The sequence below is a fragment of the Sander vitreus genome, chromosome 17, assembly GCF_031162955.1.
Source record: "Sander vitreus isolate 19-12246 chromosome 17, sanVit1, whole genome shotgun sequence".
Lineage (NCBI taxonomy): Eukaryota > Metazoa > Chordata > Actinopteri > Perciformes > Percidae > Sander > Sander vitreus.
The window spans coordinates 16,928,474-16,941,553 of record NC_135871.1 but is presented as its reverse complement, the minus strand read 5'-3'; the positions used below and the strand labels follow the sequence as shown (position 1 = coordinate 16,941,553).

Sequence of the window (13,080 nt, the reverse complement as noted above, 5' to 3'; positions counted from 1 at the left end):
CTAGTGGGATTTAAATTGATACAGTTAACACAGTCACAGATTACCAACTATGATTAAATGTTTGTGTGAAGTGATGTTTTGTGTTGTTGGCCAGGCATCTGTAATTTGAAATTGTACAACAATTAGTTAAAAGTGAACTGATTGTGGATGTTAAGGGACTGTAGCAACTGCACAATAATCAGCTTCTGTACAAAAATACACAATGATTGTTTCTATGTGATCCTGAAATTGAATGGGTTTAATTACGAAGTGATAGTTGGATCATTTTATAGACGCATAAGGCCCTATCCTGAAATACCGTGTAGATATGACTCCTCACTTCTATATGAGAATGTGGATGTCTTTGTATTATTTTTTTTTAAATGGATATCTCATTTTGGAACAAAACTCGTCTTTCAACTGCTTTCTTACTCTCCATTGTCTTTCATATCTAATGTAAACACTTAACCCCCAAATAATAGCTACTGTTTGAGTCCCTCGCCTCCTTCTGTAACACTGAGCCATGATCACATGCACTGCAGGACAGTGTTTCAGAGTTGGCATCACTAATGTATTCCAATATTTGATATGGCTGCATCATTATACAAAGTTATTGTGTGTTGTGTTTGGGGTGTTTTCCTGCTGAGGGTGAAACTGCACTATATAACCTTTGCTGTGCTGCTGTAGGAGCTAGTTGGATTTGTGTTGCTATTTAAAAGGATTGTTTTAAAGTATATTGAAGACTGTTTATGGTGCTGGATGATGTTAAACGAACTATGGTTACTGCTTTTATTTTAGTATTCCATTCAGTCAGTTTTCAATCATCATAACCGAGTAGCTTTAGCTTCTGCTTTTTTCCTTTTGTTTTTCTGGTCTTGGAATTATAGCACAAAAGTGTCGAGAACAAAACTGGAAGGTTTTAGTCAGCATTTAAATACATTTGTAAACATGTATCTCAGCTTGTGACTGTACTGTACCACCGTAACATGTCGCACCAATAGATCTAGCCAAAGATGAGACAGGTTTGAATAGTACAGGATTGAGGAGAAGTGTGTAACTTTTTTTGTGAACTTTTGTTTCAGCTTTAACCTTTTGTCATGCAGAAACATGTTTTTGTTGTTTATTTTAACAGAAATGGTCCTTAACTTTGTCAACAGCACACCAAAATGTTCAAGACCACCGCAAAGCATTGTCATTAACACCCAGCTAACAGATTGAGATATAAATAAATTAAAAACAAAATGTATTTATGTTGTTTAGTTTGGAAAGATCATATTATTGGCATTGATTTTTGTTTTTGTTTTGGCATTATAATAACATCTCATAATAAATGTGATTTCACATAGCACCAGTGAATTTTGGTGCACTGGTTGAAAACTCACTAATCTGTAACTTTGGTTGTGCATGTTAAGGAAATGTCAAATCTTTGCATACTGAAAGCACAAATGTAAAGACAATCCATTATTGTTACACTCCATTAATACTTATGTAATGTACATACAACTTACACACATGTAGTCCTGTCAGTATTGGTGCAGTGTTTTCTCCTTCTGTTTTGTATTGTATTGAAGTATATTTCCTTGATGTGGAATGTATTTCACTCCGAGCAATAGAATAAAATATGTAATGTTAAAGTATAAACTTGTCTGCCTAATTTGATGTTACAGTATTAAACATTGTAAATTCTAAATATATTATCCTCCTGCTCTTGGGGAACAACTACAAAAATAACTTTAAAGAGTGAAAACCATGTTCTGATCTGATAAGGATTGTTTGACTCACTTTCCTGGTTGAACAATCAGATAACACTAAGAGATAAGACTTTTCGGTGGTTTGTTTGTGTGGAAAAACTAGAAATTGGTGGAATCTATTACCAACACATCTGTAAATTGGTCCTGAAAAGTGCCCTAACATACAGATGAAATCTTAAAAAAAAATTAAAAAAACACACAGGAGCACAGTGAAGAGATGGTGAGGTTGTCTTCTTTATTTATAATTATTGACATGAACAGGTACACACAATCTTCACACAAACAAATACACACACATGCTTCAGGCAGCACAAACATTCCTCAACATGGCGACAGTGGCTGAACCTGTATGCCTTTAAGCATCAAACCTGCTCCTCTCAATGTTGAGTTTGGAGTCAAGTTGTCATTATCGCACACACAGACATCTTACACTCATCCGCCATGTTGGAGGCCCATTCAGGTGCCTGACCAGGAGAAGCAAAAGAAGATAACACATAGGAACATTATTACAAATGTACCCTAACAGACAGCTTATAGAATAATTCATCAAATGTGTAATCCAGCCTTTAGATTGATTTATGTGGTTCTCTAAAAGGCTGATTTCAAGTTACTTTAAATGTAATAGCTGATGTACCTGAATGAAAATGCTTTTTATTCCCTTACTACCCGTTATTAATACCCATCTCAAAAACACTAGCTTCTAGGTGACTGCAGAGGTAAAAAACAATAATCAGTGACAAATCTTGTAATAATATTGGCTCTTTACTAGAGTTGGGTCGATTTCCAGTTTTGTTGGTCTGGTGTATGAGCTTAAACCGGTTTGATTTTATGCAAAACGGCTGAATTTAATGTAAAACCGGCATTTGTCATTATGACTCATTGTGGTTCTGGCGAAATAAAAAAATAGTGTACATCAGCAACCTGTTCCAGCAGCGTCACGCCGCTAAATCCAACATTGTTGGGCAGTAAGGCCTACAGCAGCATACCTACTTCACATTGGTTTCTCAGTAGCATTGCTGTTTTCTGAATCAAAGAGATTTTCAGTACCTTAGCTCTTTTATTGATCAAGCAGTGTGGTAGCGACCACACAACGTAACGATACATTTCCCCAAGTATTTGTGAAGCTCAAGCACAGAAGAGCGTTCTGCTAAAATGTTGCGTTTGTGTTTTTTGGGGTGACAAGACGAGACATGACAGAGTAAATTAAAACTCATGGATGTATGCTAAAAGTGGGCTGCCCATATGGCAACATTTTGGATTTGAAGCCGACGAAAGAGGTGAGCTGAAACGCAGCTAAGACGAAGCAAACTTGCAAGAAAAAAGTCATGGCTTAGAGGCTCTCGAAGTCTCATTATGTCCCAATCAGGAGTGGCTGCTAAGTCAAGTGTGACATATTGGTATACTGGTCTGGTCCGGTGTTTGGCTTAATATCGAACCGGTTTAAACATTTTAACACTGGCCCAAGTACAGCTCCACTTTTGTAACCAACAATAAATTAATGTGCAAAAGAACAGAGGTATATTGTGATATTAGACAACACAACCAAACTTAAATGTCATTATAATATCAGTATTTCAGTGATGGATGGATTTTGATTGCATCTCAAGTTAAAAATGCAGTTATGTTTTGATCTAAATACAGTGTACCTTTGTCCAATGCCATTTGTTTTAGGAAAAAAAACTTATTTCATTGGCACAATTTTCTTAACAGCCTCTAAAACATCTGCAGTCTCCACTTTATTGCCAAACTCCTTCTCATGGTGTTCCAGGAGAATCCCCTGCAAACACAACATGCAGTGAAAATACAGGTTTTTTTTAAGCTCTATTGAGCCAAACTTCTTTGGTGCCGTCTAGATGTTTGCTACGCTTACCTGGTCTCCTGCTCCGATGACAAACACTCCCCCCAGGATAAAGCCCTCGCCGTTCATGTTGCCCTGGTAACCGGACCGCCAGGCCCGCATGAAGTTCTGCCACACTCCGAGGCGAAGGAATCCCAGGCCCCCCATCCTCCTCTGCAGCGGGCCGTAGAAGTGTTTCTACAATCACACAATTTAGTTTTAGTAAGCCTTATCAAGAGGAAAAAAAAAAATGTCCTTATAGATTTATGTTACTAATATTTTAACAGCAAAAATTGCTTTATCACCTCATTGGTCAACTCTCAAGTTGCCCCGCAGCAGATAATTATAGTAACACAGAAGGATTACTTAAAATCTAGCTCATTTTCCAGCAATAACTAATGATTAATAGCCTATTCACCATAACAGAATTGTTAAAAATGTAGTGGCCACATTCACTCCACTAATGGACTAAGAGTTCCACATCCAAACTATTAACCACACAAGAGCTGAAACAATTAGTTGATAAACACAAAATCAATTACTGACAATGTTGATAACGTGTATAATTTCTGTTATTATGAATGTGTTTTTATCATAGCAGACAAAGTGCAAAGAAGTGGATTGGGACAGGTTGTCATTATCAGCTGCTGAGGTCTTTAAAAGGTATTTAAAAAAGAAATAAGATGTTGTTTTAATCGTAATGTAGTTTAGATGGACTGGCAGGGTAAGCACTTCTGACAGTGGCTCTGGAAGATCTGATGTTATCTACCACGGCTGACCTTTTCATCTATGTAGATGTCCCCAGCAAAGTGCGGTCTGAAGTCCTGGATCTCTGTGCCGATGTTCTCCTTCACCACAGCGACCAGAGGGACCCCAAGCTCTTCCAGCTGGGTCTTCAGAGAGGACAGCTCAGAGGCCTCCTACAGAGAGAGAGAGAGAGATCATGCCATCTGGGGAGATATTACTCATATACACTATATACATTTCAGTCATGTGTAACAGCCTGTCCTCTGTCATTCACAAACATTATGCATCACCTCTCTGCACAAAAATCATCCAGGTCGTCGTACGGCCATGACCACAGCCCCATTCTTCTCCCACAGGCTCTTAGCTTTAATGATGTTGTTATCTGCAGACAAAACAAGAAAAAAAACGGTTTCTAAAACAAGGCTCCAATCTGACATGTCTCTGATAAAAAGAAAGCACAAAAATGTCATAGATTTTACTGCTGCAAGAAAATTCAGTAAAGCCATTGTGTGGAAGATAAAAGATGCAGCCTTCAAATGGAGAAAAAGCTAAATGTTCATGGTCACATGGACCATCAATATGTATTAAGAGTAACACAATAACTAGACCTTCAGCTTCAGACAAAGACCATTGCAGTGATGTAATCTGTAATACCAGGAGATTTGAGAAAGCAGCTTTGCCTTGAAGCCCACAAGACCTCATTCAGTGCATGTACAGTATGTTGCATACAAATGAAAACTGGAATTGGCTGATGTAATGTTAATTCCATTATTGCTATGGTTAATTCTCCTCCCAATGGCTTTAACACCAGCCAGCGTTGAGACAAACAGGTTTATTTGTGGTAGGTGACCTAGGGGTGTAAGAAAAAAATCAATACACTCGAGTTACACGTTTATGTTGTGTTTAAACCCCCTACCGCTAGATGGCTATGCTGAGACGCACCACTGAGACACAGACGTGTCCTTGCCTAACAGTGCCTAGCAGTGCCTGACTTATTTCTAGACGCTAACAATGTAGCTACGGATGAACTTTGGCCTACTTTAGCATGTAAACATTAGCTCACTAAGAAACGGTATACTATATATTACCACAATCCCAAACTGGCAGTTTGTGTACTGAATTGTTTACCTAAAGTAAACTTCTTTGACTTTTATGAACATTATGTCTTTTTTTAAATATTAGCTTTTCTAAAATTATACTTTTAAAAAATCCCAATATAACGCCTTACGCACAGTATCGAAATATATTGCAATATATTGAATCGTGACCCATGTATCGTGATACGTATCGTATTGCAAGATTCTTGCCAATACACAGCCCTGTATATTAGACAGCCAATCAGAAAGCCTACCATCTATGGTGGAGCGCAGGTCAGCATCTTCAAGGGTCTCCAGCGACACCTGTGCAGCTTTAGGCAGACACAGATCAGTGTTGGCCAGGAAGATCCCAGCAAGCGCAGCTCCAACAGCACCCAGACCCAACGACCACATCCCCATCCCAAACAGCTCCCCCTCCAGCCCGGACTCAGAGGACAACACTGCAGCACAAACAGGCAACAACACGAGGAGAGAAATGTGTCACAATTCTGACATTACATTATTTAACCATACAGTTTTTGCAGTTTTCTTCACATTGCCTATTGTAACTGAGCTGCTAGATGTGCAGACTAGTTGATATTTGCACGTACTCTTCACTCTCAGAGGGACCAACAAGACCCAGCTTGCAGATTTTGGCTTGTGTTTGAGCGTAGTGTTATGTCTGTGTGAGGTGCTTTTTATGCCCCGTCTCATTTTATCACTTTAATCTAAAGCCAATCCATGAGATTAAACAGTTTATATACTTACAAAGGAAATGGGATGCTGGTCAACATGACAGGATAAACCATTTGTAGATGCTATATTTGACTGCAGCTGGTGTGTTTCTTAATGAGTCGCTCTGGGACAGCTAACCTTTGTTTGTACAGTTTATTGTGCTTTCACCTGTATTTTAATTGTTCTTTTTTTCTTTAGGATGTCTTGCAGTATAATGTAGGGTTGCAACTAACAGTTATTTTTATTATCAATTAATCTGCCGATTATTTTCTGGGTTAACTGTTCCATCCATAAAATGTCAGAAATTACAGAAAAAATAATTTATTTTGTGTACTTTAATGACTGTTCAGTTTTATGAAGGTCTTGAATCACTCCAGCACAAAGTGGGTGGAAAGCAAGGAAACACTGTGCACAGGTCACGGCTGAAACACGGTTTCTAGAACACGCTGCAAGTTTGGGTTATGGCAGGGAACAGCTGTGTAGGCAGTCAAATATGTCCTTGCCTGTAACGGGCTTGTTTGGGTCAGGACTGGCTTTGGCTTTACTTTGGTGAAACAGAGCAGCCTGGGTTCTTAGAAACTGGGGCCTGGCTGCGGTGGAGGGCTGGCTGCTCATGGTACTGCTCCCCAGAGAGAGGGCAGAGCAGCGCAGGGACAGTCTCCACCTCAAAGCTCTCGAACACCTGGAAAGAGCCAGCATCGGGACTGTGGACAAAGTCTGACCCTCTGACTAGATTTCACTGAAAGAAAGAAACACAAGTCTTTTCTATGAGCGTTAAACCACTTGTGCCACGCCACAGACCGTTTCAAAGACAATACAATCCACCTCTACTGCAAGCACTACTTTCAAGGAGGCTGCATTTGATTTCACAGATTTAAGAGCGAAAAATACCATGGCATCTTTCTTCATCATTAGACTACCCAGATAAAACGTTAGCCAAGTTTTAGCTATGCTTAAAATGAAATTATTACCCAGCCACAGTGTGCAATATCAAAATGAAAGAACCATATAAGCAAGTACGAAAGGCCCTTTTCTTATCTTGATAATCTTACTGAGGTACTACAGTTCTCCACTTGCAAACAAACTTCCTATTCTTGCACGGAAGCTCTCGTGCGTGGTAAACACATCAACACATAAATTACAGTGAAAACACAAAAATATAAGTCAGTTTACAATTAGTACACAGAGAAATTCATGCACTGAGAATTAAATATGACCAGTCAGATATTACACTGGAAAAAAAACTGACTTCAAGTTTAAGAAGGATCAAATCTATCTTTTATAACCAATTAGAAAAGTAAAAATGTCATATACTAACTTGTCTCCATTTCCAAAATGTGAAGAAATATTTAGCTCATCCCGTTTCGAATCGTAAATGACCTAAATGCGCTTGTGTTCTGACAATTAACGACAGGGAGGACAAAGGGCTGAAAAAATTGCTACGCAAAAAAAATCATCACAGCAACAGCCAATACCTAGACAGACGCCCACGCCTGCAACTCAAGGAAGAGTCTATATTCCTTGAATGCGTGTGCAGAGCAAGCAGTGAGAGGAGCTGTCAACACTGGCACTGCCAAACATGATGTAGCATTGCCTAACACTTTGAACATATTCACCAAATATAATCTACATATACTACATTTATTTGACAGCTGTAGTTTCAAAATACTGTAATGATTTTCATACAAAACATGTGATCAGCTTCTAAAATATGATTTGTTATATAGGAGATTAAACTACCCAACGGCATACCTAATATGTGGTGAAATTAGCTCCACCACCACAAACTAGATACAACATTCAAATGCTGCTTAGATGTTTCTTGTCTTTGACAGCTATAAAGTTATAAAGTTATATATAACAATATATAATAATATATATAAAGTTTTCTCTCAGACTACTTGCATTACAATATGTTGAAAGATTATCATGGAATCTTTGCCCAACGATGCCTAAAATTAAGTTTTAAGGAAGCTGCGGGCATCTAGGATACTTCAAATTATTATACGTCGACTGCAGATTTAATGTGCTGTTATTTTTATTAATAGTCCAGCAGCTGTGTGTAGTTGGTATTGTATTTGTATTTGTGTTTGTTCCGGCTTAATATTTTGTATAAAATAATTTCATAGGTAACTTTGAATGCAAAGATTTTACTTAACATTTTTTATTTACTTTCCTACTTTTACTTTAAGTAAAGGATCCGACTACTTCTTCCTCAACTAACTTAGCTACATTAAAGATGAGGTAACTAAAATAGATAAAACCAGTAACGATCACCGCACTTTTCAGCCCGCAGGAAGACACAATAATGCAGATAATGACCTTAATGCTACCAATGTCATGTGTGACGTTAATCAATCAATGACAGTAGTCTACCTGATGGCTCTACACACTACACTTAAAATTGTAACCGAATACGTCTTGATATTTTTTTAAATAAATATGGTGATGGTGGTTATATAATCAATACGTTCAGTGTCCTACAAAGTTGGCACGGAGACAAGTGTCGTGGCATACGATCAATAAATTAGCAGTTAGCTCAGCTAACGGTTTAGCCTTTGGTTTATAGAGTCTGGGCCTGGAGATAGCAGGTGTTCCTGAAGCGGGTGCACCTGTTCAGAAGCTGTTACTGTCATATAAAGTCAATGGAGTAGTTTCGTAATAAAGGAGCACTCACCAGAATCAATGAAGCGACAAGCAGCACCTCTCTGAACGAGCGTTTTGTAAACAGATTTTGGCGCAGGCGTACTAAACGTCTAAGGAGCAGGGAAACTAATCGAGCAAGATGGCTGGCAAAGAAGATTTCAACTTTGACATGAATGTGAAGGAGCAAGTCATGGGAAAAGAATGCACGCGGACAGGTAAATATGCAGATAATCTTTTTCCAGCATGACTGGTTTAGTAGTTTATTACATGGCAAAACACAAAATGCGTTAATCACTCCAACGGTTCAAGCTCCCTCATGTCAGGCCTGTCTTGCTAAAAGTGTTGGATGTGTGTGCTAGCATCAGATCTGTTCTCTCAGCAGAGTTTAGAAACAAATCTTCATTAAAACACACAGAAGACCATCACACAACCAAGACCAGAACTGCAGACAGTGGGTCAATAAACAGTTAAAGTAGCACATATAAACCACAGAGTTGTGGCACAGTATAACATATCAGCAACAGGTGAATGCAGCCAGAAAAGCATTACATTTCCAAATACAATAGAAGTAGAGCACATCATGGTGTAGAGAAAAAATCCTGGGTTAGCTTAAAGAATGCAGACAGTAATGGCAACATGCTGCAACCAATATTACATAACGTCTCAATGACAAACAGTCCATTCATTCACATATTTGAGGTCTATCGTGCCATATTTTCTTGCATTTTGCGGGCTGTTCTGAGTACTTCCAGCATATTCACTTTATCCCCAAACTCCTTCTCGCGGTGCTCCAGTAGAATACCCTGGGGGGTGGGACACAATCAAAACCCATTAAAACATCCAGATGCACTTGTCAGAAAATATTATAAAAGTTACTGCCTACCTGATCTCCAGGCCCAATGACAAAGACTCCACCCAGGACAAGTCCTTCACCTCTTATGTTTCCTCCAAAGCCCTTCCTGTAGGCCCGCCAAATGTTCCTCCACACACCAATACGCAGAAATATGGATAGACACATCCACCTCTCTTGAGGGCCGTAGAAATTTCTCTATGAGAATAATATAAAAGCAGCTTATTGTCTTAAACTACCGGTATGTAACCCTTCATGTTTCACTTAATATCTTAAAGCCATGTGTAAATACAGACCTTCTGATCCACATAGACCTTCCCAGAGAAGTACATCTTGAAGCAGTCCAGCTCCTTGCCAAGGTTCTCTTTGACCACGGCAAACAGAGGGACTTCAAGTTCCTGCAGCTGGGACTTTAGAGAGGACAGCTCAGCAGCCTCCTAGAGAGGGAAGGACAGAGAGAATCAAATAGCATGGATGAAGTTAACCAGTTAGCTGACTACAGAGTTATTAGTACTGATACACATACAGTGATTTCTTACTTCTCTACACAATAATCATCCAGGTCGCCGTACAACCATGACCACAGCTCCAGTCTTCTCCCACAGAGTTTTGGCCCTGTGTCGCTCATGGACTGAAAGAGACAAAAGAGCATTATTGAATCTAAATCACTGACTCTTCTTCATAAGGGATAAGTGAAGAAGTCCATCAACTATCGTATGCCTTATGAATGATTAGGGCTGGGTATCATTAAAAAATGTTCGATACCGGTACCAATACCCTGACTTCGATACCGGTTCCTGAACGATAGTTTTTTTCGATACCAATTTATGAAATCCATTTTAAAGGTGCTCTAAGCAATGTCACGCGTTTTTTAGGCTACAACATTTTTTGTCACATACAGCAAACATCTCCTCACTATCCGCTAGCTGCCTGTCCCCTGAACACACTGTAAAAAACCGCGGCCTCTGTAGACAGCCCAGGCTCCACAAACACCAACAAAAACAAACTGCGCCAACCTGCACCACGAAACATAACAAACAGTCTTCCAGCGTTCCAGCCAATAACCAACAAGAAGGATTTGGGGGTGGGGGTTGGGGGATTAGTGCGCGGAAGCACGGAAGGGAGGGGACGGGAGGGGCGAGCTAGCCTTAATTTTGTTTGACAATACTTTGAACGTCAACAAGAAGTAACGTCACCCAACATCGTTAGAGCACCTTTAACGAAAATAAATTACAACATTACCGCAAATATCTCTACTAATACTCATACTAATACCTACTCTGCGTATAACGTAGAGTTTTTCCTGCGTGTCTCTACGACGTGTAACGCTAGACAGCCAATCACAAAAAATATTATTATTTTATTGAATGACTAGGCAGTTTTTGATACTCTGCAATTCGGTCGGTGCCTAAAAAGTATTGAATTCAGTACCCAGCCCTATGAATGATGCGGTCTGTTTTGGTCAACAAAGAGTTTGTTGATTGATTTGTGTGCCATACATTATCTCACACACCAAAAGTTGGATTTTGACCAGTCTTGCATTCACCTTCGTCCAAAGTGTTCATTAGCGTTCAGAGGTTAAAAATAGACAGTGTTTCCTTGTTGTACTGCGATGGAAAAATAGCAACACAAAGAGTGAATTTCATACTAAACATCTGTAACCTTTTCAGTGCAAAAGTGTAGCATGTCTGCAAGTTAACTGATTCTCCTTGTTTCTCTTTTTGGACTCACCGCCTCCAGTGGTCTTCAGTTCTGTGTCCTCCAGCACTTCTAGGTTTGCCCATGCTGGTTTGGACTGGAACCAGTCTGTGACGGAGCTGATGAACTCTGCAACAAACAGGCTCAACGCCTTCAGGACCACGGTCACACTCACCATGACCCTAAACGCACTCCGCAGGCCCTCTACAGAGAAAACATGTAAAAAGACTCTGCTTCAGGAACTTTTAACAAGATTAAGATGTTTTACCATCAGTCAGATCACTTTAGCATGGCTATTTATATATTATATATAGATGTGTATCTTTACACAGATAAACAGGTGCACTCATGCATGCTTTGTTAATTTGCCTTGTTAAAATGCTTTGCTAACCACATATTAACAAAAGAAACATACCAAAAAGATGAAAGTCTTGGTTTTTAACGGCTTAACATTTAACTTAACGTTTGTTCGAGTACAATATGTCAAACAAAACTGTAAAAAGGTGATACTGACCAGAATGTGCCTCGCTGCTAGTGTGAAGGAATCTGATGTTTGCAACCAGCCCCTTAAGCCGTCTAAACTCCCATCAGTCCCCCTCACAATGAAAGCCTTGCTTATGTGAACGTAACATGATAGGAATTTCTCAAAGACTGCTGTGAAACAAGGCTCATGTTGAGCTCAATCCTCAGTACCAGGTACAGCGTGGTGCAGAGTGGAGCTCACATCAAATAGCAATGTGACAGCAGTTTTAAATATTGATTTAATCAGTTATGTTGTCTTGATTTTTTTCCATAAATATAATAAATAGCATCTGTAATTCAGTATTTGACAACGATATAAAGTCTCCTGATTTTTTAAGTTAAATTAATGAACACCATCAGAAGTTCTTATTTTAACTGCTGACCTAAACACATGACAGTGGGGGGGCATACAAATGTCTTTGTAAGAGTTGGCTTTTTATTATCTCTTCAGGTCAGTCCCAAAGTAGCGGCAGAGGTCCTGAGATCACATTCCAGCTGTTACAGCTCAGAACAAGACGGCCCCCTGCAGGAGGTTAGTGACATTATAGGGCAGACACACCGTCTGCTCAGTGGCTGAATTCAGGGCTGCAACTAACAATTATTTTCATTACCAATTAAACTGACAACTATTTTTTCAATAATTTAATAATAATTTTTGTCTATACATTGTCAGAAAATTATGAAAAAATAGCCACTGGAATTTCCCAGGACCCAAGGTGATGTCTTGAAATTGCTTGGTTTTACCCAAAAATATTCAGTTTACTGTCATCATGACGAAGTTCAGCATCAAATCCTCACAGAGGCTGGGCCCTACATCTTTTTGCATTTTTGTTTGAATAATGACTAAAATGATTAATTGATTATCAAAACAGTTGCTGAGTTAACTATATCTAATGTAAAATTGATTCATGATTAGATAATACATCATTTGACTCATATGAAATTGCTAAAAGAGAAGTCATCTTCCTTATATCTATCATATACATTTTGACCATCTTCTAAAAAACATCCTGTCTCTATTGTATGACCCTTTTTCAACCACCACCAGTGGAGATAGCCGTTTTATAGAGAAGCCATTGATAAAAACCCAGTTCACCCCAGTGCGGTGTAGTAAAAGGGGTTCAGGTGAGGGGAGTGTGTGTGAAGGGAGTGAACTTACATAACCTCTCTAAACCCTGTGTCGGAGTTGTATTGCTATTGGTATTGTGGTAATATTTCACTCATTGGTGGCAGCTTCAC

The 13,080-nt window shown here is 39.1% G+C and overlaps 1 protein-coding gene and 1 pseudogene across 3 annotated transcripts; both read right to left on the bottom strand.

Moving 5' to 3' along the window:
• Positions 1 to 1,944: 1,944 nt before the first annotated feature.
• On the bottom strand, positions 1,945 to 8,869 carry LOC144531965 (peroxiredoxin-like 2A). Of its 3 annotated transcripts, none has more exons than XM_078272375.1 (6): positions 8,803 to 8,869; positions 5,666 to 5,851; positions 4,605 to 4,696; positions 4,347 to 4,487; positions 3,601 to 3,765; positions 1,945 to 3,507 (listed from the first exon to the last, which is right to left on the bottom strand). In XM_078272375.1, exons 2-6 carry the CDS (start codon positions 5,808 to 5,810, stop codon positions 3,412 to 3,414), a joined length of 639 nt encoding a protein of 212 aa, XP_078128501.1. In that variant the 5' UTR covers positions 5,811 to 5,851; positions 8,803 to 8,869; the 3' UTR covers positions 1,945 to 3,411. The 3 variants fall into 3 exon arrangements, with proteins under 3 accessions (XP_078128501.1, XP_078128500.1, XP_078128499.1); XM_078272374.1 differs by lacking the exon at positions 8,803 to 8,869 and adding an exon at positions 7,444 to 7,549; XM_078272373.1 differs by lacking the exon at positions 8,803 to 8,869 and adding an exon at positions 6,629 to 6,851.
• Positions 8,870 to 9,086: 217 nt separating this feature from the next.
• LOC144531966 (peroxiredoxin-like 2A) lies at positions 9,087 to 11,505 on the bottom strand (annotated as a pseudogene).
• Positions 11,506 to 13,080: the final 1,575 nt, after the last annotated feature.